Raw genomic sequence first — 22,451 nt, 5'->3', positions numbered from 1 at the left:
CGCAATGACGCGCCCGCCTTCGCCTCTCTGACCTGCAGGTGAGTCCCTTATCTGGTGGCAAAACAAACCGAGGGGCCGGCTTAAGAAATAATAACTATCTATTTGGAGTCAGAAAAAACCCCTCATCTGAGGGTGTGAGGAGCTTTCATTAGGGCTAATGCCCCGAGCTTGGGCAGGGCCTTCCGGAGATGACTGCGAGCTTCGCCGGGCGCCGAAGCAACCTTCCGCCACCGCCACTCCCTGACTGCAAGGGTCTCAAGTGGGGGCCGGAATCTAGGTGATCGTATTGTTGTCCAGCTCACCTGGGAATTGTGTTTTGAGTTATTTGTGGAAAGGGGAGAGAAGGGAGTGCGGGAAGTTGCCTACGTAATTTTTGGGAAAGGACATACCAGGTTTCAGTGAGGTGGAAACAGAGTCCCAATGCTCCCACATTTTAGGAGACTCCCATTTGGGCACTAAAACTGGAATGCAGTCAAGAGCAATCAGCTGCAGAGCTTCGGGGAAAGGAAAGCTCTTCGTTTTGCAACGAGAGGGCATAGATTCTTAGGCTGCGTCCGGGCCTGTGTGATCCTGGTTGTTGAGGAATGGCAGGTGATTCGTGAGGTCCCTGCAGCCAGAGTTTGGTGGGAGAGAGTGGCCCAGCCAAATCAAGATGGCATCCACTATGTTAAGACTCCCCTGGGGCTCTAAAACGTTTGCTAGTAAATTACTGCCCTTGACCATAACCCCCCTACTTGGCATACATTTTAGATGGGAAAAGCAGTGAGTTCAATGGAGTAAAACGAGGTCAGCTACCAGCAGAATGTGTCTACGGCCTTTGAGATGAAGGTTGACATTTGGGCTTCCTGATGACATAAACGTCTGGTTTAAAAAAAAATGCCACTTGAGTTCTATACATATTCAACTGATTTATTTATTTTTTTAAAAAAGATTTTACTTATTTATTTTTAGAGAGATGGGAAGGAAGGAGAAAGAGAGGGAGAGAAACATCGATGTGTGGTTGCCTCTTGCACACCCCCAACTGGGGGCCTGGCCTGCAATCCAGGCATGTGCCCTGACTGGGAATCGAACCAGGAACCCTTTCGTTCGAAGGCGGGCACTCAGTCCACTGAGCCACACCATCCAGAGCCATGTTCAACTATTTTTTAAAAGACAAGCTCTAAAAGGTGTTCCCCCCTAAGCCAAATTTGCCAAAATATGCCAGTGGAAATGCTGTTTGGCACGCGACTCCGTTTATGCCAATCAGAATTTGCTTTTAAGTTCCCAAATAATGTCAGTTACCTCAAGCTGCATAGCAAAACTTTTTCAACTGTTCAGGGTCTATCTCAAGTCTCATTTCCGTGTTGAAAATGTTTTGTTACTGTCTTCGGCTCTGGTTAATTTTCTCACCTTTGGACCCTGGAGTATACAGTAGCCCACCAGTTTAGTCCTTAGTTACGTGTCACTGTACGGTGACATCCTCTGATTATCGCAGTGCTTGTCACGCTCCATCAGCTACGCGGCAGCCCCCTGAGGTTGACAGGGTTTCCTGTGAGCCTCCATGGCGTGGAGCACAGACCTTGGGAGCGTCAAGCCAAACCTCCGACCGATTAAAACACAGCGCCGTCTGCCTACCTAAGGAAGCACCGGCTCGGGATCAGGGATGACATCCATGCCACAGCCCCCTCCCTTGGAGCGAGCGGCCCCACAGTGCCCCACATCTGTTTCCACAACACGCAACCGTGTGTTCTCTCATTTGGGTACCTGATACTTAACTGAACAGAAAATTTAGCCTTAGGGATTATGAAACAACAGCGATGGCTAAGAATTCTGGGAATTCCTTTAAAAAAAAAAAAGATGACAAAATCCATACTTGTGGGGTAGGTGTTTAAAGGTAATTCTGGAGACTCTGGAGTCCAGTAACCAAGAAGAATCTGGGCTTTAAACCTGGTTTGAAAATACGGTGCGTGCCAAGAGTAAAGTGGTAAGGAGAAACAATCGGCGGTAGCCAAGCTGTTTGTTGTTAGCCTGGGTTGAATTAGTGGAGGCTTAGACAAATTGTTTCATCAGATTCCCCTTGTTGGATGTGAGAATGAGCCAGTGTATGAAAACACCCACGGAGTATTTCTTCTCACGATGTGGACTCCAGACTTGGTTGCCCACCACAGCCAGAAGTCTGTCTTGATTTTCTCTGTCCTTTTAATGGTCTCTGTGTCTCTTTCCTCCTTCCACAGGTGGAAAATAAAATCCCACATAATAGTTATGCTTTGGGAAAGCTGAAATAACATATATAGCAACTGAACAGTTATAAGGGAAAAGCACATCATGAATTTAATTCCATTTCCAGATGTAAAATGTCATAAAGAATTTTTTTCCATACTTGGCAAAATAACAGGAATTTTCAAGACCATTTTACTTAGCTTGGTGTACGTGTGTTTGTAAGTAGGTATCAGTCTTTCACATTGTGTTGTAAATGCTGTGCATTGTAGCTTTATTGAGATTAAACTACCAAAGGCCCCACATTCAGCTAGGAGGTGCACAACCCTCATTGCAATGGAGGGAAATGTGTCTGATTGTGGAATTTGGTGTGCTTTCAAAGCAAGAACTCTGATCCATATCCAAGGTCATTATTCTCCAGCGGCCACAGACACTGGGATTCTAGTCTGCTTCAAAACAGCAGGTCCTTTTGTCATTCTGCACCTTTTTCATTTTGACTTCTCTCTTCTGTCGCCCTCCTGCGCCGAGGCTCGGGCCCTTCACAGGGACGCCTGGGTGGGCGTGGGCTGAGGGCGCTGGCTGGCAGGAGGAACCGTGCCGGCCACTCTCTCGCTGTGCCGTTGAACTAGACTAGAGATTTGAGAAGGGGAGATACTAAAAACAAGTGAGATATTCCGAAAAGCCAAAGATGTTTCAGATGGGGCATAAAATGAGCCCCAGGGTGAGAATGAGTCATTTTGGTAAAAGTCCCTGTGCCACATACCATCGTTCTGAGACTAAAGAAACGGTTACTGTCTCGGAAAATTAGTTGTATGGGCAGATTAGCGGATGTGTCCACCTCGGGGTAACTCCCACCGAGGCCTTTCAGAGGCAGGAAAGAGCTCTTCACAACTCAGCTCCTGCTTCGTATAAATTATTAGAGTGAGGGACATGGGAGCGCTTTGGGGTAATGAGAAGAAAAATATAATTTTAGAAAGCCCATCAGTTTTGGGGTGTTTTTTTCTGAGTACTTTTAGCAAATTGCTAACATAGTGGTAGGTTTTGTTCTTAAGACTTTCTGGTATTTTTCAAGGGGAGATACAAACTTTTTATGTTTCTCTTTCTGTTAAATCACCTAATGCTGCCGTTTGATTTCATGATTCAAAAATGGAACCTACACTGTCACTCACGAGTTGGCCTGTGCGTATTGATCTGGCCTCACCAAAAGTTAGAGATTGCTCTAAGAAATATAAGGAATTGCAAAAAGTAGAAAACTTCTCTCACTTAAAAAAGGGGAGGGGCAAGCCATTCCCATTGATCTCTACTCTTTTGGAACCTTGACTTAAAGGCACCACCTCATAAATAGTATTTGTGTGAATATAATTGGTCGTTGTTTCTGTGTTGAACCGAAAGGTACCAGTTGAGGAGGGCTGTGAAATACAATGGCTTAGTCCTCAGCCCTGCAGGCTTTCTTACTGGAGCTGTGAGCTGAAATGCAGATACACCCACTATGAGAAACAAATGAAAGCTGTCACCAGTGTCAGTAGCAAAAGCCGGGGGTCCCCCCACGCAGTGATGGACGTCCGCATTCCTGATGGGCATCGTCTCCGGTTGTGGCAGCAGGCTCGGGTGCCAAGGGAGCCAGACAGCTACAGAAGGCGCTAGGTATCAGGTTAGGTGGTAGGACACACGAATGAGGCTTGGGCGTTCTTTTGTTTGGAAGACTCTCCATCTGTTTGTGATAGTCCTCGTGGTTTTTAGTTTCAGGTACCTCCGAATGGCACCCCTTGTCAATACTAAATTTGCTGGCTACTTCTAAAACAGATCAGTTTACGATCTTAGGAGAACAAGTGGTATTGATGGTTATATGATCAGGAGATCGTTGGCAAAGATGCCTACAAATAGTTAACAAGGTAATGGTAAGAAATGTTGACCTTGATTTGTTTAGCTAAGATGTAAAGATTTTTGAAGGTCAAAGGTGTCCTTGTGTAGTGTTTTGGAGTCTAACTGTGTCTGACCCTCTAACATTAAGCTGCTGTGGCCTGCAGTTTTCAAGAGTGAAGCAAACCAGGGGGAAAGAGAGAAGGGGGGAGAACAGGAAATGGAGTGAGGTGTTTCAGGAAGTTGTCAGGGGTTGACTGATTGATTCCAGATGGAAAAGGTCAGCCTTCGCGACCCAGGAAATACTCACTAGGGGAAAGAAGTTGGCTTGTGGAAGGGGAAGGCCTGGGAGTGAGCTGAGGCTGGAATGCACATTCCACTTCCTTTAGTCTTCAAACGTTCAGAAACTTTAACTTCTCCGAAGAGAATAACATCAGTGTTGTCATCGTTCATCAGAAAACAGTGAAGGAAGTTAAATTTGGAGCTTTGACTGTGCCAAATGTATCTTCACTTCCATAATGTTGTTCATTCTTCCAGAAGTGAAGTGGATGTATGTGAAAGTCCGCATTTGTGTGTGTCTCCGTGTAGAACAACAACCAAACTTGCCTGGTTTTACATGATAGAGTTTGTGAATTAAATCCTTTCCATTTTGCAAATTCTCTTTAATTGGCAGGCTCTTCTACATACCTTGGAGTCTAAGATATTTGGAATATTAAAAATGGGATCTTGTCTTGTATCTATATATATACATGCACACGCACATACATTTGGACATAATTTAAAATCTTGTAATAAATTTTGCAGACACTGAAATAATTCAGGTTAATTCCCTTGCTGTCATGAGAGGCCCGCGCTAGCCAGCAAGAGATTAAAATTTATTTCCATTGTTAATAGAAAATAATGAAGTGCATCTGAACCATCAGGGCATGTCATTTGGGAAATGTTCACTTTGGAACTGACTCTCACTCCACCCAAGTGGACAATGATGAGCTCAGCTGGCTGGAGAAAGCCCGTATTTTGTGGCAGGAGTGTGCCAGGAGCATTGGCGTAGAGTATGACAAGGAGCCTGTGGAATGAATCACAGTGGCCTCGGAGAGGAGGCTCTTTGCACCCATGCAACCCACGCAATCCCAGGCCGGCCGGGCTTCCCTCAGCGCGCCTAGTACACACGGCTTGTTAGCCACCGAAGCCAGAAGCACCGTCTCGGTTTCGGTTTTCCCAGAGACGACCGCTATGTCTTTGAAAATCCATTCACACACACAATTGACCAAAGTGGTCTGATTGCTCTTTGGGCTCCACCTTCCCCTCTCGTTTTCAGAGGGTAAGCGTGTACACGGTGGACGGCCCTCTCCGCCCCTGACCGGGAGCAGCCTCTCCCTGCCTGCCTGGGCCGCCGTCTGCGCTTGCGCAGACGCTCCGGCAGGGACCTGTGCCTCCGTGCACTTACCAGGAATGGAGGGCGTCTCCGTCTCACGGTGGCCACCCCATGATAGGGACCTTCTGGAAGGACTTTCCCCAGACTCTTAACATATTAACATGGATACAATTGAAAACAGACCTGGAGCTAGACAGGCTGCATCCCTCAATTGTGAGCAATTATACTGATGATAATTTTCTGAATGACGACTGGAGAAGCATTATGCTGGGTTTTGTGCAGCCAGAGCATTGGTCATATTCCCAGAATCTGGCACGACACCGCACTCTGCGCATAGAAGGGGCTCAGTGAGTGCTTTTGGGCTGAAGGACGGGGGCCCACTCGCGTCCACATGTAATTCTCTGCGTGCTCCTGCCACGCCTGTGGCACCCGGCAGGTGAAAGAGTGTGTGAACTCATAGTTTGGGGGAGGTTCCCAAACTCCCATTATAGTAAAATGTATTTTACAACATTTAAAAGGTAGCATCTAAAACTGTACGTAAGGTAACAGGAAATCAGAAGCGTGTTGCCGTGGGGAGGGCTGCCGGAGACAGCTGCGTGGGGAGCCGGAAGCACTGAATGGTGGCGCAGGGCGGGCTGCCTGCGCGCGCCCGTTTGCCGAAACGGTGCAGCCAAGATGTGTGCATTTTGGTGCACGTCAATTTCACATAAAATGGGAATTCATTACGTTACTCTGTTTATTTTGTTTCCTTGAAATTACTCATAGTAAAAAATTTTAGGTGCCATTTAATGACCATTTAATGAACGTTATTTCTTGTTTAGGAGCAAGGCAGGGTCGAGGTTTCTTCCCCGTTCACTTAGTAAGAAAGGAAGGGGTGGCTGAAAAATTACAAGTAGCTTATCAGGAAGAGGCATTTTCAACTACAACACCTCATTATGTCCCTATTCATTATCTTTCCTCGAAATGTTTATACATATGCATGAATAGGTATATAACAAGTTGTTTTCTAAAAAAAAAAAAATAATAATAATACTGCCGTGCGTCGCGGACAAGTAGACTCCTACCTAGGATGTATTTGTCAGTCGGTGGCGGGTACGTTCAAGTCCACTTCATTCTGCTCTACCTTCCCTCCTACTCCCGCCCTGGCTGACCCCTGCCTCTTTGAACTTCCTCCACGCTCCTGGTCTGCAGCTCACACGCAGAACTCAGTTGAATCTCGTTTCTTGTGCTACTTGTTTTATGAGTTAGCATGTTCTTCCAGCTTGAAAATAAGCCCTTTGATGGTAGGGGTCATCCTTGTAGCCCTTGGTCTCTATCCCCTGTGTCCCTCTTCGGAGAGCATCCCCCAGAGCTCAGACTATGGCGGGGCCCAGCGAGTGATGTCGCCCGTCCTACTGACTGGTCAGACAAGGCAGAGGCGAGGCAAACTCATCCAGGCCCTACACCAAAAGCGTTACATGTGTTTATTCTTATTTTGTCTTATTCAGCCCTTGAGACATAGGCATTGTTTATGTTTTATAAGAAAAATGGAGGTTGAAAAAGGTTGGTAATTTATCCAAAGTTGCAGGTTAGGAAGCAGCAGGTGTGGGATTCGGGTTTAGTGTTATCCGATCCCCATCCGTGCTCTCGCACGGCGCCACATCCGTCTCGGCCCTTTCCTCTGGTTAGACACCGAACGCCCTCGGTTCTCAGCGCCGGCCTTCCCACCGAAAGTCCGAGCATGTCCACACTGCTCTCTCATGGGCAGGGACACCATGGAGTCGTCGCCGGACAGCCTCTCCATGCCAGCGTTACGTGAGCACGGGTCTGAGGTGCAGGAACCCATCCTGAGCTTGGAGACAGGACCTCCCAGTTTGGGCCTCATGGAACCTTGAGACCCAAGCTTTTGGAACCTTGGGGGCCTCAGCTTCCTGGTCATACCTGGTCAGCTCCTTGTTGCGATGACAGCTCAAGGGTCAGCTGGGAATGGCTGTCCAGGCCCTTTGATAGAGAACTAGATTTTTAGAAGCAGCAGGCGGATAGCTGATTTCCCTATTTCAGCATCGGACATAGTCTGAACACAAACACGTGCAGGGCCTGGGCGAAGGGCGGTCTCTCCCCGTGAAGCTCTGCTGGAGTCACAGCAGGAGGGGCAATGGCGAGAGCATGGCCCCGTCCCCAGACGCCCTTCCATCTCTCTCCCCTCAGCCATGTGGACGTCTGGCCGACAGAATTCTGGTACACTTACCACTTCATGTGAAAATAACCCCACACCTTTTTTCAACTTTAAATATGCAGGTTGTGTTGTCGACAACGGTGAATGTGGACGGACATGTGCTGGCCGTTTCCGACAACATGTTCGTGCACAACAACTCGAAGCATGGGCGGAGGGCGAGGAGGCTGGACCCGTCTGAAGGTAGGGCCGTGCGCGCGGCACACGCGCGAAGTTCTCTGCAGACTTCCTTGCGTGGATTTCAAAGTTTTGTCTCTGAGTGGGAGTCAAGAAAGTACCCAAGACCATGCGAGGTTTAAAGCGAAGCTGTAAACACGACTCCCGCCTGCCCCTGCGCGCCCCTGCTCCCCACGCTCACGCCCCTGTGCTGCCTCAGTCCGTTCCATTCAGTTCTGTGTTTTTCTTTTTGCTAGACAGGTATTTCAGGCAAATGCAGGCCTATGACATCTTAGTTAAACAGGAACATTACAGTGCCAGACATGTATGAATAAGTGTCAGATGTGCCCTTAAACAGATTGTGGGCAAAACAAAACAATGTGCAGAATGAAACTGACACTAATTGATTTTTGTTTGCTTGGACTAGAAGAAATCGTGGTCTGTTCTGGGTAGTTTTCCAAGTGCATTAAAGTAATTAGAAATACCAGTAACTGTTAAACTTCAACTTGTCCGAAAAATTAAAGTATATCGACGGAGATAACTGACAAACCTAAGTACAGTCCATCTAAGCTCTTCTCTTTCCTTCCCCGCTCCCCAGCTCTCCGGGGTAGGGGGTCTGGGCTACAGCAGAAAGAGTTAAATTGGGGTACGTCCTGAGTGTGATGTTTGACGGTGTACTGCCCACCAGCTCCCACCCCACCTCGGCCTTTAAAACGTGTCTTGTATCATTTAATACAGGAATTAATGGACTGAAAGAAAATGATTGAATCAGTAAAGAATTTGGAGTGGTGTTAATTCTCCCACAGTGGGCACTGAAGGGGAGAAGGAAACCCCAGGGTTCAGAACTAGGAACCCATCCAGTTTCCTTTGACTGATTGGATGTGATTGACTGGCTGTTCAAAGGAGGCTCATGTTTTTGGAGCCCTGCCAAAGTTCTCTTCCACCTTTGACCTTGTCAGCTTTGGAAATGGAGTGATGGATTGACTTTAGTTATGGCCTGAAAACCATATTGGGTTCCTGTTGGGATGTAAAGTCCAGAGGCCTCGAACATATGGAAGAAGGAGGAGGGGGGTGGAAGATGCTTCCTACAAAGTTAAGAAAGTGATTAGAAATTGTCTCTTGATAGAGTTAAAAAAAGACCCTTCACTCCTGATAGATTTTGCTTCCTCCTTCTCTCTCTAGCACATTAGCAGGCCTTGTAAATCTTAACATCTTGGTGCAGAGGAGGTGGAGAGAGAAAAGGGATTTGCACATTTCCAGTGTGGTCAACTTATAAAAATATTGGGAAAAACAACAGAGTTCTAAAAACACCCTTTGCACAATTAGCTAAGTGTTCCATGTTTTCATACATAGTGGTCAACTCATTAGGCTTTAATGACCTGGTGAAAACTAACAACCAATTAAGAAACGATGGCAAGTCAGCAGAGCTCGACTTGAACCTCTCGGAATGACCAACAGCTTTCAAGAGCAGCCAGTACCCCAGGCTGCAAACTTCAGCCGCAAAGGGCAGACCTGACTTTCCTTTTCTGTCTTTTCAGCTACTCCCTGCATCAAAGCCATCAGCCCCAGTGAAGGCTGGACCACAGGGGGAGCCATGGTCATCATCATTGGGGACAACTTCTTTGATGGGCTCCAAGTGGTGTTTGGGACCATGCTTGTGTGGAGCGAGGTAGGCCAGGGCGACTTGCTGTCCTGATTTTCTCTCGCCCGAGGATTGTTTTGCTCTGGGGAAACTAGTAATTCCTGCAGCATCAGCGGCATGAACGCACATTACTGAGTACCTGCTATGAGTAGAGCACCGAAGATTAACCACGTGTAAACCACAATTTATTGCAGGCATGGATACCTTCAAAAGATAAGTATTCACTGAAGCATCGTTTATAATTGTGAAAAGTTTGGAATAGCCTAGATATTGGATAGTAGAAGAATGGTTAAACACTGAAATATCATTGCACCATGAAAAATGTTGTTTTGAAAAAATTTTAACCGGGAGAAGGGTGCGTGTTTATGCTACACTGCTAAGTGAAAAAAAAAATATCGTTGCAACAGTGTCTGAGGATGTAAAATATACTTACATAACATTCGTGGAAAAGTACTGGAAACACACCAAGGATGAGTGATGGTTGGTTGTCTCAGGTTGTGCAATGTTAATATTTTTTCTTATATTTTTCTGTAATTTCTGAGTTTTCTAAAGTCGATATGTTTCACTTTCATAATGAAAAAACCAACAAGATAGGTTGCAGAATGATAACTAATGATGCTGAGTTGTATGTGGAAGTTGCCAAATCAATACGTGAGATGAGAGCAGTGTAGAAAGTGGGGGAGGGTGTGAGGAGAGGGGTAGGGGTGGGGTGGGCGCAGGAAGTGGGAGGGACTTGAGCTGGGCTGATCGGAGGGAGAGGACCAGGACAGGTGGGGTTGAGAGGAGATTCTAGGGCGAGAGGGAGAGAGCGGTGCCAGACAGGGACAGGGCGTGCAGCGTAGGGGCACCGCGAGTGCAGCAGTTTGCCCTGCTGGGAGGAGGTGTGGGAGAGCCTCGTGTTCGCAGTGTGTTCAGCGATAGCTTGTGTAATACGTGTTTTATTTCCCTGCCTGTTCACTCCTCAGCTAATCACTCCTCATGCCATCAGAGTGCAGACTCCGCCTCGGCACATCCCCGGCGTCGTGGAAGTGACTTTATCTTACAAATCCAAACAGTTCTGCAAAGGAGCCCCGGGGAGGTTCATTTACACAGGTGAGTGAGCACATGAGCCAGCGGGGCTGGCCCCTGATTCCCCTTTGCTCTGCGTCCCCCTCTCTCTGCTTTTTAATATTCTAACTTCGCTAGGTCTTTCTGCTTGTGTGGGAAGAGTGGACTGGGTAAGGCATTGAATAGGGAAGTATAGACTTGAGGCTGAATTTGTGTTTTACTTAAGCAATTTCTGCACAGGCTGGGGGAGGGTCCCGGCAGCTCGTCTCAGGCGCACATCCTTATAAATGTAAATAACTCTGCTGGGACCTCGCTGGGACAGACCTTTGTCCCAGCAACCAGATAAAAACATTAGACAGAGTTGCTGGATATAACTAAATTTTCTTGAAAAGGATTCAAGGAAGTCGCCCACTGAGCTGCAGAATGATTCAAATTGTTCTAAAATTGCAAGTATAAATTATTTACTATATATCTGAATATTTGTTGACGATCTACCTTGTAGGTACAACTTTTTCCAGGTGTAAGGTACAGGGACATATGACACATGATCCCTATTTGGAGCGTAGAACTTTTGGAGGAGGCAGTGGTATATTGCACAGAACACCTGGAGAATTAGAACAGTCAACATGTCTGGTATTTCCAATAAATGGAATATGAGTTCCAGGAAAAGAGAGTTTAGTGTGGACTAGAGTAGTGGGGTAAGATTTCAAGGAGGACGTTTCTAAGGACGGAGAGCATTTTAGGTGGACAAAGAGAAGGAGGAAGGTTGCAGCTATGGAAGCTCATGTGCAAAGGCCCAGAGGGTGGCGAGCAGGCGACCGGAGGAGAGAGGGCCGGTGCGACGCCGTGGCAGTGAACTTGGGTAGGACTGAGACCAGCGCTTATCTTAGATGACCTAGGCGCGGGAAGCAAGGAAACCATATAACAGCCTAAAAGCCCTGTGTGGCACCTGGAGTCGTCACATTCACTGAGACAGAAAGTTGAACAGTGGCGTTTAGGGGCTGGAGGTGGGGAGAATGGAAGTTGCTTTTAATGGGGACAGAGTTTCAGTTTTGCAGGATGAAAAGAGTCCCAGCGCCGGGCTGCGCAACAAAATGTGAATGTACTTAAGGCTATTAAACTATATACTTAGAAACAGTTTAAGATGATAAATTTTGTTACATGTATTGTACCATAATTTAAAAAAAAAATGAAAACAGGCTTTGATTGGCCGTTTGGACTTGGTTTGGCAAGATAGGAGATGAACTGAGGGCTCCCAGGCACGGGAAAGCGACTCATTTCAAAAGCAAAGCAGGGATGTACCAGGCAGGCTAGAAGAGGCTGTGGGCTGCAGCTTGTGGAAGCAGAGCATCCGGCGGAAGAGGAGCCCACGGAACCATGGAAATAATAAGAGATGTTATGTTACATGGAAACTCAAAGAATCGTAGAGATGAGGTGACATTGAAGATCATCTGGTCAAACGCCGTCTTTTGCAGATGAGAAAAGTGAGCCCAGCGAGAAGTGGCTTGCTCACAGCGCCCACTGCATTCCAGGTGGGGTCGGAGCAAGACTCGGGGCTCAGGCCATCCCGCCGGGGCCTCCCTAGCGATGCAGCGGCATCGAAGAGCCCCCTCTTCCTGACGAGCCCTGAACAACTTACTCATGAACACACAGGGCGGGAGCCGGGCCCTGGGCTCCGCTGCGCCATGGGCTGGGGCACTGCAGCCGGGTCAGGCCCAGGCCCGGCTCCCCGGCGTCACCCTGTGCTGGCACGAAGGTGGCCTGCTCGGGGCGGGGGGGCTCTGGGCTCCCACGGCCTGCACGCACAGCTCGGCTCGCCTGCAAATAGTTCTCACGTCTTGCGTAAGTGACTTAGCCTCGTAGTTTCCCATCTGTCGAATGGGCTACCTCCCAGAGCTGCAGTGAGAACGACGTGCTCCATTGCCTGGAAACAGCGGGGTGCCGGTAATGGCGTAACAGCCAGCTCTCAGGGCACCAGGCGAGGGTGGGGAAGCACTGGTTTGCAGCGTGTGCTGATTTCCGAGGTGCAAGCGCTCTCCCCAAGGCTGGTTTCAAGCTGCCAGTATAACAGCAACCAACTCCCAGAATTTCTGAAAATTTAACAGCCTGCCCTCACAAACCAGGTCTAGAACACCTCTGCATGCAAAGCATTTGGGACAGAGAGCAACGAGATCTTACTGTTCAAAAGGTGTTTATCATTAATATTATTCTTGTTATTGCTATTAGCCTTATCATCGACCTGAGTAAGAAATGACAAGTGTTGTGAGGATTACTGTTGCATAGGACGCTGTGGATATAGGCCAGGGAAGTGGAACCTTCTTAAACTGAGGCCACAGGGAAGGGAGGCTAAGGCCAGTCCAAACACAGAAAACAGTACATGCAAAGGTCCTGGGGTGGAAAGGAGCGTGGGATGTATTTGATGGTCACTATGACCGGGCAGAGAAAATGAGTTAAAAAGAGGCTGGGTTCAGGCTGGCAGGGGGGACTGGGGCTGGTTGCCTGGGGCTCCCTCTAAGGAACACGAGGGATTTTTCCATCCTTATGAAAACATAGGGAGCCACTGGAGCACTTTAAAGCTGTGATCAGATTTGCCTTTTAAAAGATCATTCTGGCTGCAGTGTAGGGAATGGCTTCGAAGCCAGGGTGGACTCGGGGGTCAGCCGGAGGCCGTGTGGTGGCCGCGGCCAGGAACGATGGCGGCTCAGGCTGGAGTGCCGGCAGTGGGGACAGGCAGAAGGGGGTGAAATTTAGGAGGTAGCACTGACGGGACCTGATGATTGATTGGATGGGGTGAAGGTTGGGGACGGGAGGGGAGGGGAAGACTCTCGGGTTTCAGGTTTGAAAAATTGGGTGGGTGTAGCTCAGAAAGTGAGTTTTTAAAAAGGTATAAAGTGCTAAAGGGAGTTCAGAGGAAGGACAAAATCCTTCCAGTTGGCGGAGAGGTGGGAAGATTTAATATTGTAAAGATGTCAATTAATGAATACATTTAACACAATGCCAATCAAAGTACCCACAAACTGGGGAAACTTTAAAAAGCTCACCAAGGTGCTATAATAGGACCTCTCTTTTTGAAAAACGACAGAGCCTTGCCCTACTAGACATTAAAACCGATTTTAAGTTTCAGTAATTAAAAGAATATGGGGCTTTGTAGGAACATACAGAAATGTCGTGCAACAGGGGAGAACATTTAAAAGTAAATATTTGTGTACACGTGGACAGTGTGAATACCTAAGTATTTGTACAGGCGTGGACCCTGGTCAGGTCCACGTGGGAAAGATGGAATATTCACCAGTGGCATTGTGCCAACTGGGGAGGCACTGAAGGAAAAGGTACCTAATTTCATATCATGGATATAACATATCTGAATTATATAATTTCAATTAAAAAGGCGAGCATGTCAAAAAATTGTTATAAAGTTGAGCCTTGCCAATCTTGTGCAGATATCATCAAGCATAAATACGTGAGTACATAAAAAGAAAATTTTAAATCAAAAGAAAAGGACAAACTAGGAACATACCTGTTATGTATGACATATGGTCTTACGCATAAAAAGGTTCATTCATTTGTTCAGCAAAGGTTTATTTTGTGCCTGCTGTTTTTCAACCACTATGTCACATGTGCATTGTGGATAGGGAGGTGAATGTTAGCTATCTTACAAGTTAAGGAGAAAAAGAAAAATACCTCAATTAAAAACCAGTGAGGAACATCAGGAGTTATATCAGGAAGGAATACAACTAAGCAATAACATATTTTTTAAAAATCCCAACCACATTCATAATCAAATAAATGCAAATTAAGCAGCTTACAGGATCACAGTTTTCCCCTATCAAGTTGGCAAAGATTTTTTTTACCAAATAGAAATACCCAGGTTGGCAGTTAGAAGTGGAAACCTTCTCACACCACCGCAGGAGGCCGTGGCTCCAGGGAGGACTTTCAGGGTACCCAGACAGGCCCTGAAAATCTCTGTGCCCTTTGACCCAACAGCTCTGCTTCCAGGAGTGCAGACTGAGGAAATCAGCGGGTCTTCCCAAAGGCTGTCTCCTGGAGCACAGTGTATAGCGGTGAAAACGGAAGGCATCCTCAGTGTTCATTAGGGGACTCGTTAAGTAAATGATAGGCCATCCTTACACTGAAACACTTTTTAAACGTTTAAAGTAATTCTGTGGGTGGGTATTGCGTTACATGAAAGATGTCTATGATACAGGGTTTTTTCTTTTTTAAAGCATAGTATGGTGCGATTTTTATATATATGAAAAAAATTGTTGGGTAAAAAAACCCAAGAAAGGTATGGAAGTCTGCACACCAAGATGTTCAGAGGGATGGATTTGGGGTGTTGGTCTTATTATTTAGGGTTTTTTTTTTGTTTTTCTTAAACAGTCGAGCCTTGAACAATGTGGGGCGTTGGGGGCCCAGCGCCTTCACCCAGGCACTGATCTGTAGGAAACTTCTGACTTCCCCAAATGTCAGTCCCCTCTTGGAATCTGCGGAGCACAGGTTCCAGGGGCCCAGCAGACGCCCAAATCCCGGGACGCTCAAGCTCCTCTCTGTGCAGCAATGCAGAGCAGTGCATACAGTCGGCCCTCCTCATCCACAGGTTCCCAGCCAGCGGCTGAAAATACTGTTGTCCAGCCATGGTGGTTGGAATCTGTGGATACAAAACCCAGGGATGTGGAGGGCTGACTGTATATTTATCGAAGAAAATCTGCATGTAAGGGGACCCATGCAGTTCAAAACTCTGCTGTTCAAGGCTCAACTGTATTTATTATTTTCTAATAAAATTAATTTTTAATTAAAAATTAAATGAAAATATGTAAAAGTTAACGTCACCCATGTTTAAATACTGAAACAGCACACGTGGTTACACTTCATTCTGTGGGTATGAGGAAAGGGTTTCCATCCGGGGAAGCAGGGAGGCTTCTAGAAGAACTGCTTTGAGAGAGAGGGACCTGCGGGGGCCGTTAGGGGTAGGGTGGTGGGGACATAGCATATTCTCTCACAGTCAGAGAAGAAAACAAGTACAGACACTGTCCAGGCTGGCTCAGGGGGCTGTCACTGCCTATGAACTTCCACCTTGAGGTTCTTGGGCCACACGTGACTCAGGATGGTGGAGACAAGCAGCTGATGTTACGCATCGAGGGTTTTAGTTGCCACAGAAAATGGACCAGTGGCTTCTGGTCTTGCCCACTCACCCAGCAGTTGCTGGCGTGGACAGCTGACCTTCAGCCCATCGAGAACCTTGGTCCAGCAGCTGGAGAGGCAGAGGCTCCCCGCTGCCTGAAGGCGGCTGCTCTGCCTCCACGGCCTGGAGGGCCACGGCCTCCTCCACGGGAGGCGGTGGACAGAGGCCCCCGCAGGTCCAGCCGCCCTGCCCTCCTGAGACACGCACTCTGAGCCGCGAGGGAGGCGAGCGCCTGCCGCCTCACATCCCGGGCTTGGCTGCAGGACAGCGCGCCAGGGACCACGCGGGCCTGCACACAGCTCTCGGCTCCGGGGGTGAGGTGGGAAACAGGGTCTTGGTTCCAGAGGAAAAGAAACCGTGACACCTGGGAAGCTGCAGGGGACAGAGTGAGCATGCAGCGCGGGGTCTGAGCGGAGGCACGCTGGACTCAGCCAGAAGACCCACGTTTAGATGGCAGATGGGTCATCGATGACTTGTTTTTTTTTGGTCAAGTCACTAACCCCTCTGAGCCCCCTTTGCTTCCCTATAAAGCTCTGGTACCGATTGCGCCATTACCCGGAGCCGTTGCCCTGATGTGGCTGAGCCTGAGAATCAAGCCTGGCCCTATTCCAGACATGCTGAGTCGTACTCTTCTGGGAGGGTCCCGAACCCGTATTTTAAACACAGAAGTGAGTTTAGGAAACCTAAATCCTGCTCATCAGGCTGGTGCAGGGGCTTCCTGGCTTGCAAAGTACAGGTCAGCATCGGGGCAGTTCTTAGGACTGAGTCATTGTGCTATGAACACAACAGTAGAACTCTTAGGTGGAACTTTCTAGAAGGAGACTCAAAAAGTAGGAGGTGGGAACAGGGCCTCTGAGAACCTCTCCTCCTCCAGCCCCACCCTGCCGCACATGCCCTGTGGTTCTTGGTGCAAACGTTGAAGGTTCCTGTACCCAGGGACCCACCACTAGCGTAAACCCGTGCTTATTAGATGTACAATTAGCCAAAACGCAGTAATCAGCTCCCCATGGTCGCTGCTGCCAAGAACAGCATAAACAGCGCCAGGGCTCTGAAAAACATCTCACTGTCTTCACCCCTGTGACTGAGCAGGTCTCTTTTCCTCCCTCCACGGTTTGCTACATTGCGGCCTGTCGCAGCGGAATCGAGGCCCGCAGGAGGGCACGGCTCCTTGGGAGGGGCCCAGCGGCCCCCTGCTGGTGCAGACCGAGGAGCGGGTGCCAGCCACGGCTCGGCGGGGAGGCCCTCTCCGCCCCGCCCCCCAGGCTTGTCCAGGGGGAACAGCCGCGCCGAGCAGTGACCCTCGTAGAGATACCCAAGGGGGCCACCGTGATTGGTGGTAGGGCTGCTGCTCGGCTGTCTCGAGGGTGCAGGGAGAGAAGGCCTTGAGCACGGATTTGGGGGTGGAGTTGCTGTCCCCTGTCACTGTAAAATCTGCACCAGCCTCAGAAACCTGTGAGGCGGCCTGACGCGCGGGCTGCGGCAGGTCAGTGAGGACGTGGGGGCCAGTGAGCCCGGTTTTTCAGTGTTGTTCCCGCAGCTCTTGGCAGAGTCTGGGCTAAACATTTGACCGCTGGTAGAACTAGTAAGAAAAAAATGGTGCTAGTGATTCTGTAATCACCCTTGTCATCTAGTGAGTGTGTTGGGCCAGGCCCGGTCTCAGGAGCTCAGGTAATCACCACCTTTTCCCGTATGTTGGTTCTATCAGCACCTCCGCTTTATAGATGAGAAGCCTGCTGCCTCAGGCCACCGAGCCAGGTCCCATCCTAGCTGTCCTGTTCCAAAACTGCGCTCTTAACTGCTAACCTGTGCTGCTTAGCACTACTGTACCTCCAGTAGGAGAAACCACGCCCAAGCCACACGTTCGGCTTCATCTGGTGGTTTTCCTCAGCGCGGGCCCACGGCCTCGGACCGCCTGCTGTTCTGAGGGCGGGCACGGGAGGCGGCCTGGCCGGTGCGCACGGAGGGGGTGGCCCCTGGCCCCTGTGGCCCGGGGCGCCAGGTGCAGCATTTCTGTTCCGGCGGCTGTGATGGGCTTGGCGCCTGTGGAGTGCTTTAAATTCCTTGGAAGCCATGGAGTCTGTCCTCTCCATAACTGGAGTTGCAGGAGGCAAAAGAGTAGAAATTCCACTTCATTATTAACCTTGAGAGACAGCATTGGGGCAGATGACAGTGAGGGACACCCTTGAGTGGCCTAGGTTTGAATCCCAACATTCTGCAAATCGCTTAACCATTCTTCACCTGTTTTCTAATCTCAAATGTAGGAAAATGTTTATCTTACTGGGAAGACAAAGTTATATAGATATGCAAATATACAGGTATTGAAGTGTAAACATAGAAGCAGAACTCACCAGTGTGAGCATTTGGCAGAAGAGCACAGCTTCTGGGTGGGTTTTGGGGTGAGTCCCACGTGGCTTCCTCCTCACTGCTGTCTAAGCGAGGGGGGACTTTTTTGCATCTTCTCTTCTGTAAAAAGGTGAATTCTTTCCGAAAGCCCTGCCATGTTGTGCCCTTAATATCTGGCTCCACGTTAGAAATCAGGTTTTTTGTTTCGTTTGTTTTTAATTTACTTTTAAATGACAGTTGACTTACCGTCTTACATTGCTTGGGTATATAGCACAGTGGTTAGACATTTCTGTACCTCAGGAAGTGATCACCCCAATAAGTCTAGTACCCGTCTGACGCCATACATAGTTATTACAGTATTATTTACTGTCTTCCCTGTGCTGTGCTTAGAGACCAGGGTTTTGGAGACAGACGAGGCCAGCGCAGCCTGAGGACGTGGGGTCTGCAGGAGGGCGAGGGGAAGCAGGCCTGCAACAGGGGACGAGAGCAGCAGAAGGGGCTGCTGGGTGCAGCTGGTCCAGGCGCGCATGGGAGGACCTGCTCCCGGCGGGGGCTGGGGGTCGCCGCGTGGAGAAGTCGGCAAGCACCCCTGGCTGATCCAAGACGCTCCGGGAAGCCGAAGAATGCGTGTGGCTCATCCTCCCCAGAGCACTTCTTAGCTTTTACCTGAGCACAGACAAGTGCATTTGATTACCCCTCTGCTTTTTGTTGTTGGGGGAAGTGTTAGTCAAAGAGGAAAGGGCCAAGAACAGGCAGCAGGTGGGAGGAGAAACGGGAGACCTAGATTTTTCCACAAGCCCCCAAATCACACCCTGAGCAGCCAGCCTCCTCCCCAGGGCTCAACGTGGGGAGTGGGTCCCTCCCTTTGCAACGCTGCGCGGCACAGGTGTGCGAGCTGGATGGAAAATGTTCCTAGCTCATCCACTTTGCATTCCTTTTTTTCCCCTTGATCCTGGAAAAAAAAATCCAGTTAAGATATGAATTTGATCTTTCGTTAAAAATGCCCAATTCAGACATCAAACACTGGCCCAAGTATAGTTGTCCCTGTTCACACCGGAAACAGGTGGCATCGATGGCCCTCCTGGTAGGTAGCCTGCAGCTGTAGCACTGCCGCCATCTGAAACCCAGCTCTGTCCTTCAGCTGGGCCGGAGGAAGGACGTCTCCGTTGGCGGCCCCAGAATGGGGGGCTGCTGTTCACTAGAGACTCCCTGGCTCTGTAATGGCCTGGTGCTCTCAGTTATAATATTCTAAACACACATCGCAGCGCGCCCAAGCGCACTCATAACTGCTCCGCTGTGGCATTTAGATTTACCCTTGAAATTTATCTTTAATTTTTACAGTTGTCTCCTTAACCATGTATATTACTCCCTTCTTCAAACAACCTGTCTTGCTGCTGCAGTTTTTCTTGAAACCAAAGCGTAATTAAATATTAAATTAATATTTCATTTAAAATTAAATATCAAAGGCTTCCGTCTAATCTTTCACTTGTGCACTGCTGGTTCTCACCTCGTGTTCTCATTCCTATATCCACAAAGGCAGGTATCACCTCTTAATAATGTGTTTCCATATTATCTTTGTCTTTTCTTTTTTTAATTGGTGACACTGAATTTTTGCTACGTGGCAGTGAATGGATGTAGGGAGAGATTTTACTGTGTCAAAGGATTAATTCAGCAGAGCCTATGGCTGCAACCCCACCCATTTCCTCTGCTCAGATAAGGCTTTCGCTGCACCAGGTAAATAGGGGTCTTAGAATCCTATAAGGCAGAATCTTACAAGGGGTCTCAGGGGCCATTTAGCCCAACCTTTTGTCTTTGCAAAGAAATAAACCAAAGTCCACCTGGCCTTGAAGGGGGCATTGTTGGTCAGGGTCTGGAACTTAGAGCCTAGGCTGTGCTGGCTTTATCTCCATTACATCATCAAATTCTATGAAAAAATTTAACTTGGGCCCTGGCAGGGTGGCTCAGTTGGTTGGAACATCATCCCATGCACCAAAAAATTGCAGGTGTGATCCCCATTTGGGGCACATTCCTAGGTTGCAGGTTCGATCCCTGGTTGGGGCATGTACAGGAGGCAACTGATCAATGTTGCTCTCTCACATTGATGCTTCTCTCTCTCTTTCCCTTTCTCTCAAAAAAATCAGTAAATATCTTGTTGGATGAAGATTAAAAATAATTTAACTTGGGAGCATTAAAATGTTAATTGTATCCTTTGAATGTTGGGCACATGAAGCGGAGGGCAGAAGGTAGATGACTGGAGGGGAAAATTGGGAGGACATGGAGGGGGAGAGAGGGGAACCAACTCATAGCACAAAGAAAGCAGATGTCACAGAATCAATCAGTAGCATCAAATTTCCTTGAAGACACAGACACTGTGAGGGAGAAGCGGAGCGGCAAAGCCCTGAGGCGGCGTGAGGGCAGGAGCTGGTCGGTAGGTACCTGAATTCCTCTCAGGCCCGGCTGTGTTCTCGGGCCTTCCTGTGCTGGCAACAGCGTGACTGTCTTTGACCAGAGCCACATGCAAAGGTGTTGTGGATGTTTCTCCTCCACTTGCGTGTCAAAGTCCATCTTCTGATGGGTGCTCATCGGGCAGGCAGAGATTTTAGCTGTCCTAGGCAGGCCTTTTCCCCATTGTTTTCGTATTCTTAGAGGAGACCGACTTAGAGTCAGGACTGGCGGGAGCCTCTGGTTCTGTGGGCGAGTCCTTAGTAGGCAGTGGGCTCTGTGCTGCTGAGAAAAGCGAAGATCCTTTGCTGCAGGCGAGCGCACGTCTCTGCAGACACACAGTGGGGCTCAGACTTCCTAGACTTTTATGTGTCTCTTGATGGCCACCCACAAACTCAACCGCGGTCCTAGGCTCCAACGGAAGGCTCGCCAGTGACAAAAGCTGCATCCCAGGTCGCAGCCCTGTGGAGCACTCAGGTCTTCCCTCACCCCATCAGCTTAGTTGCCTCCTCAAATTTCTGCAAAGGAACTCATGGGCCCTGGATGCCGCCATCTTGGTGATCGGTACTCCTATTGGTCAAGGGCATGGGCGACCTCCCGTGTGCAGCATCAGCACTGTCTGGGTCACGGTTAATCAGAACTCACCAGTTTCCTTTCCGCGTTAGCCAGGGCCCCCTGTATTTTTGGGAAACGGAAGTGAAGACAAAAGCTGGAGTGAGCATTATCTGGTCTCTGTACCTCCTCTTGAGGAAAGCTGGAAAAAATCATATAGAATTTATATAGTTCACCAACCCTTTGGGAAAATTAATATTGAGCACCAGCCAGCTTTTTATTTTTAAATAAGTGGTTCCCAGTAGATATTTTTAGTCAAAAACTATTTACTTATAAAAGAAACTCTTCACACATTGCTCATAGTTTACATCTATTTGTTGGGTCCAACATAGGTAACTAACCTTGTATCTTACTCCCGCAATCAAATGAGAAATGACACATAAGATCCAGGCTCTCAGGAGAAATATTATGAAATCTCAAGGTATTGATGAAAGTGTTTCCAAGGCAGATCCAAATGGGATTTAGATTCTGTGGCAGTTGAAATATGTATTATTAAACTCCTTAAGCAAACCCGAATGACTCCCAGTGGAAGATTAAGACATTCTATGTATAGCAAAGACGAAATTCTCATGTCTGAGTTCTCTCTATTGAATTCCCCCTTGATTACCTTCTGCAATATTTAACTTCATGCCATGCCACAATTATTTAATAAAAGGTAAATATAAATTATATTTCAGTGGGGATATGACCTTTTACCTTAATGTTATGTTACTAAAGAAAGACATAGATAAATAGAGCCTATAGATCGAAGCGTATTTTTAATTTACTCTGTTTTTGCCGCGCCAGCATTCCCCTGTGTTCTCATCAGCCAAGGGGTTGGTAGGCCCCCGCGGCCCCGCACCCCACGGGGTGGGAGAGGTGGTGGTTCACTCTGATGGTGGTGGCTAGTGATCCGGTTGGTCCTCAGAGGCAGTCTTGGTGCTGGTCTTGGGCACCTCAGCCTCTAACTGAGATTTACTTGGCTCTCACCATGGCCTGAACAGACAGAACACCCAGAGAGGTGGGGAGGGGGCCGGGATTCCGGATGAGGCAGAACCTATAGTATGCAACACAACTGGCCATTTGAGAAGTCAGTTTGGAACCAAAGTAAAACTATTCAGTCCAACCTCAAGCGGAAGGATTAAACGACTTTTCCTCTTATGGTTTGGTGTTGACTGAACAGTTTTGGCTTGATGATTTTTACTTCAAAAGTATACCTGATCTAATGAAATTGTGTGTGTGCGCGTGTGTACATGTGTGTGGTCAGTCCCTGCCCATGTAAGTGCCAGTGTGTTTACTGCCGTCTTTCTCATTTTGGGGCCCACATAACCCATCTCACAGCTGATGCCTTCGAAGTCTGGCCAGGACCTGCCAACCAAGCCAAGCCAAACCAAGCCAAACCAAGCCA

At 48.3% G+C, this 22,451-nt stretch overlaps 1 protein-coding gene across 2 annotated transcripts in view; it reads left to right on the top strand.

Moving 5' to 3' along the window:
- Nucleotides 1–22,451, top strand: part of EBF2 (EBF transcription factor 2) — a 187,284-nt gene that overhangs the window by 132,566 nt on the left and 32,267 nt on the right. For both annotated transcript variants that reach the window (XM_054578988.1, XM_054578987.1), the window contains exons 8-10: nucleotides 7,709–7,826; nucleotides 9,338–9,468; nucleotides 10,407–10,533. In XM_054578988.1, the coding sequence (XP_054434963.1) occupies nucleotides 7,709–7,826; nucleotides 9,338–9,468; nucleotides 10,407–10,533 (376 nt within the window). The remainder of the gene's footprint in view (nucleotides 1–7,708; nucleotides 7,827–9,337; nucleotides 9,469–10,406; nucleotides 10,534–22,451) is intronic.

The sequence above is a fragment of the Pteronotus mesoamericanus genome, unplaced genomic scaffold (genome assembly GCF_021234165.1).
Source record: "Pteronotus mesoamericanus isolate MK-2021 breed Mesoamerican mustached bat unplaced genomic scaffold, CSHL_Meso_final contig_502, whole genome shotgun sequence".
NCBI classification, from domain to species: domain Eukaryota; kingdom Metazoa; phylum Chordata; class Mammalia; order Chiroptera; family Mormoopidae; genus Pteronotus; species Pteronotus mesoamericanus.
Note: the sequence above shows the minus strand (reverse complement) of the source record. Positions and strands in the feature narration are given on the sequence as shown.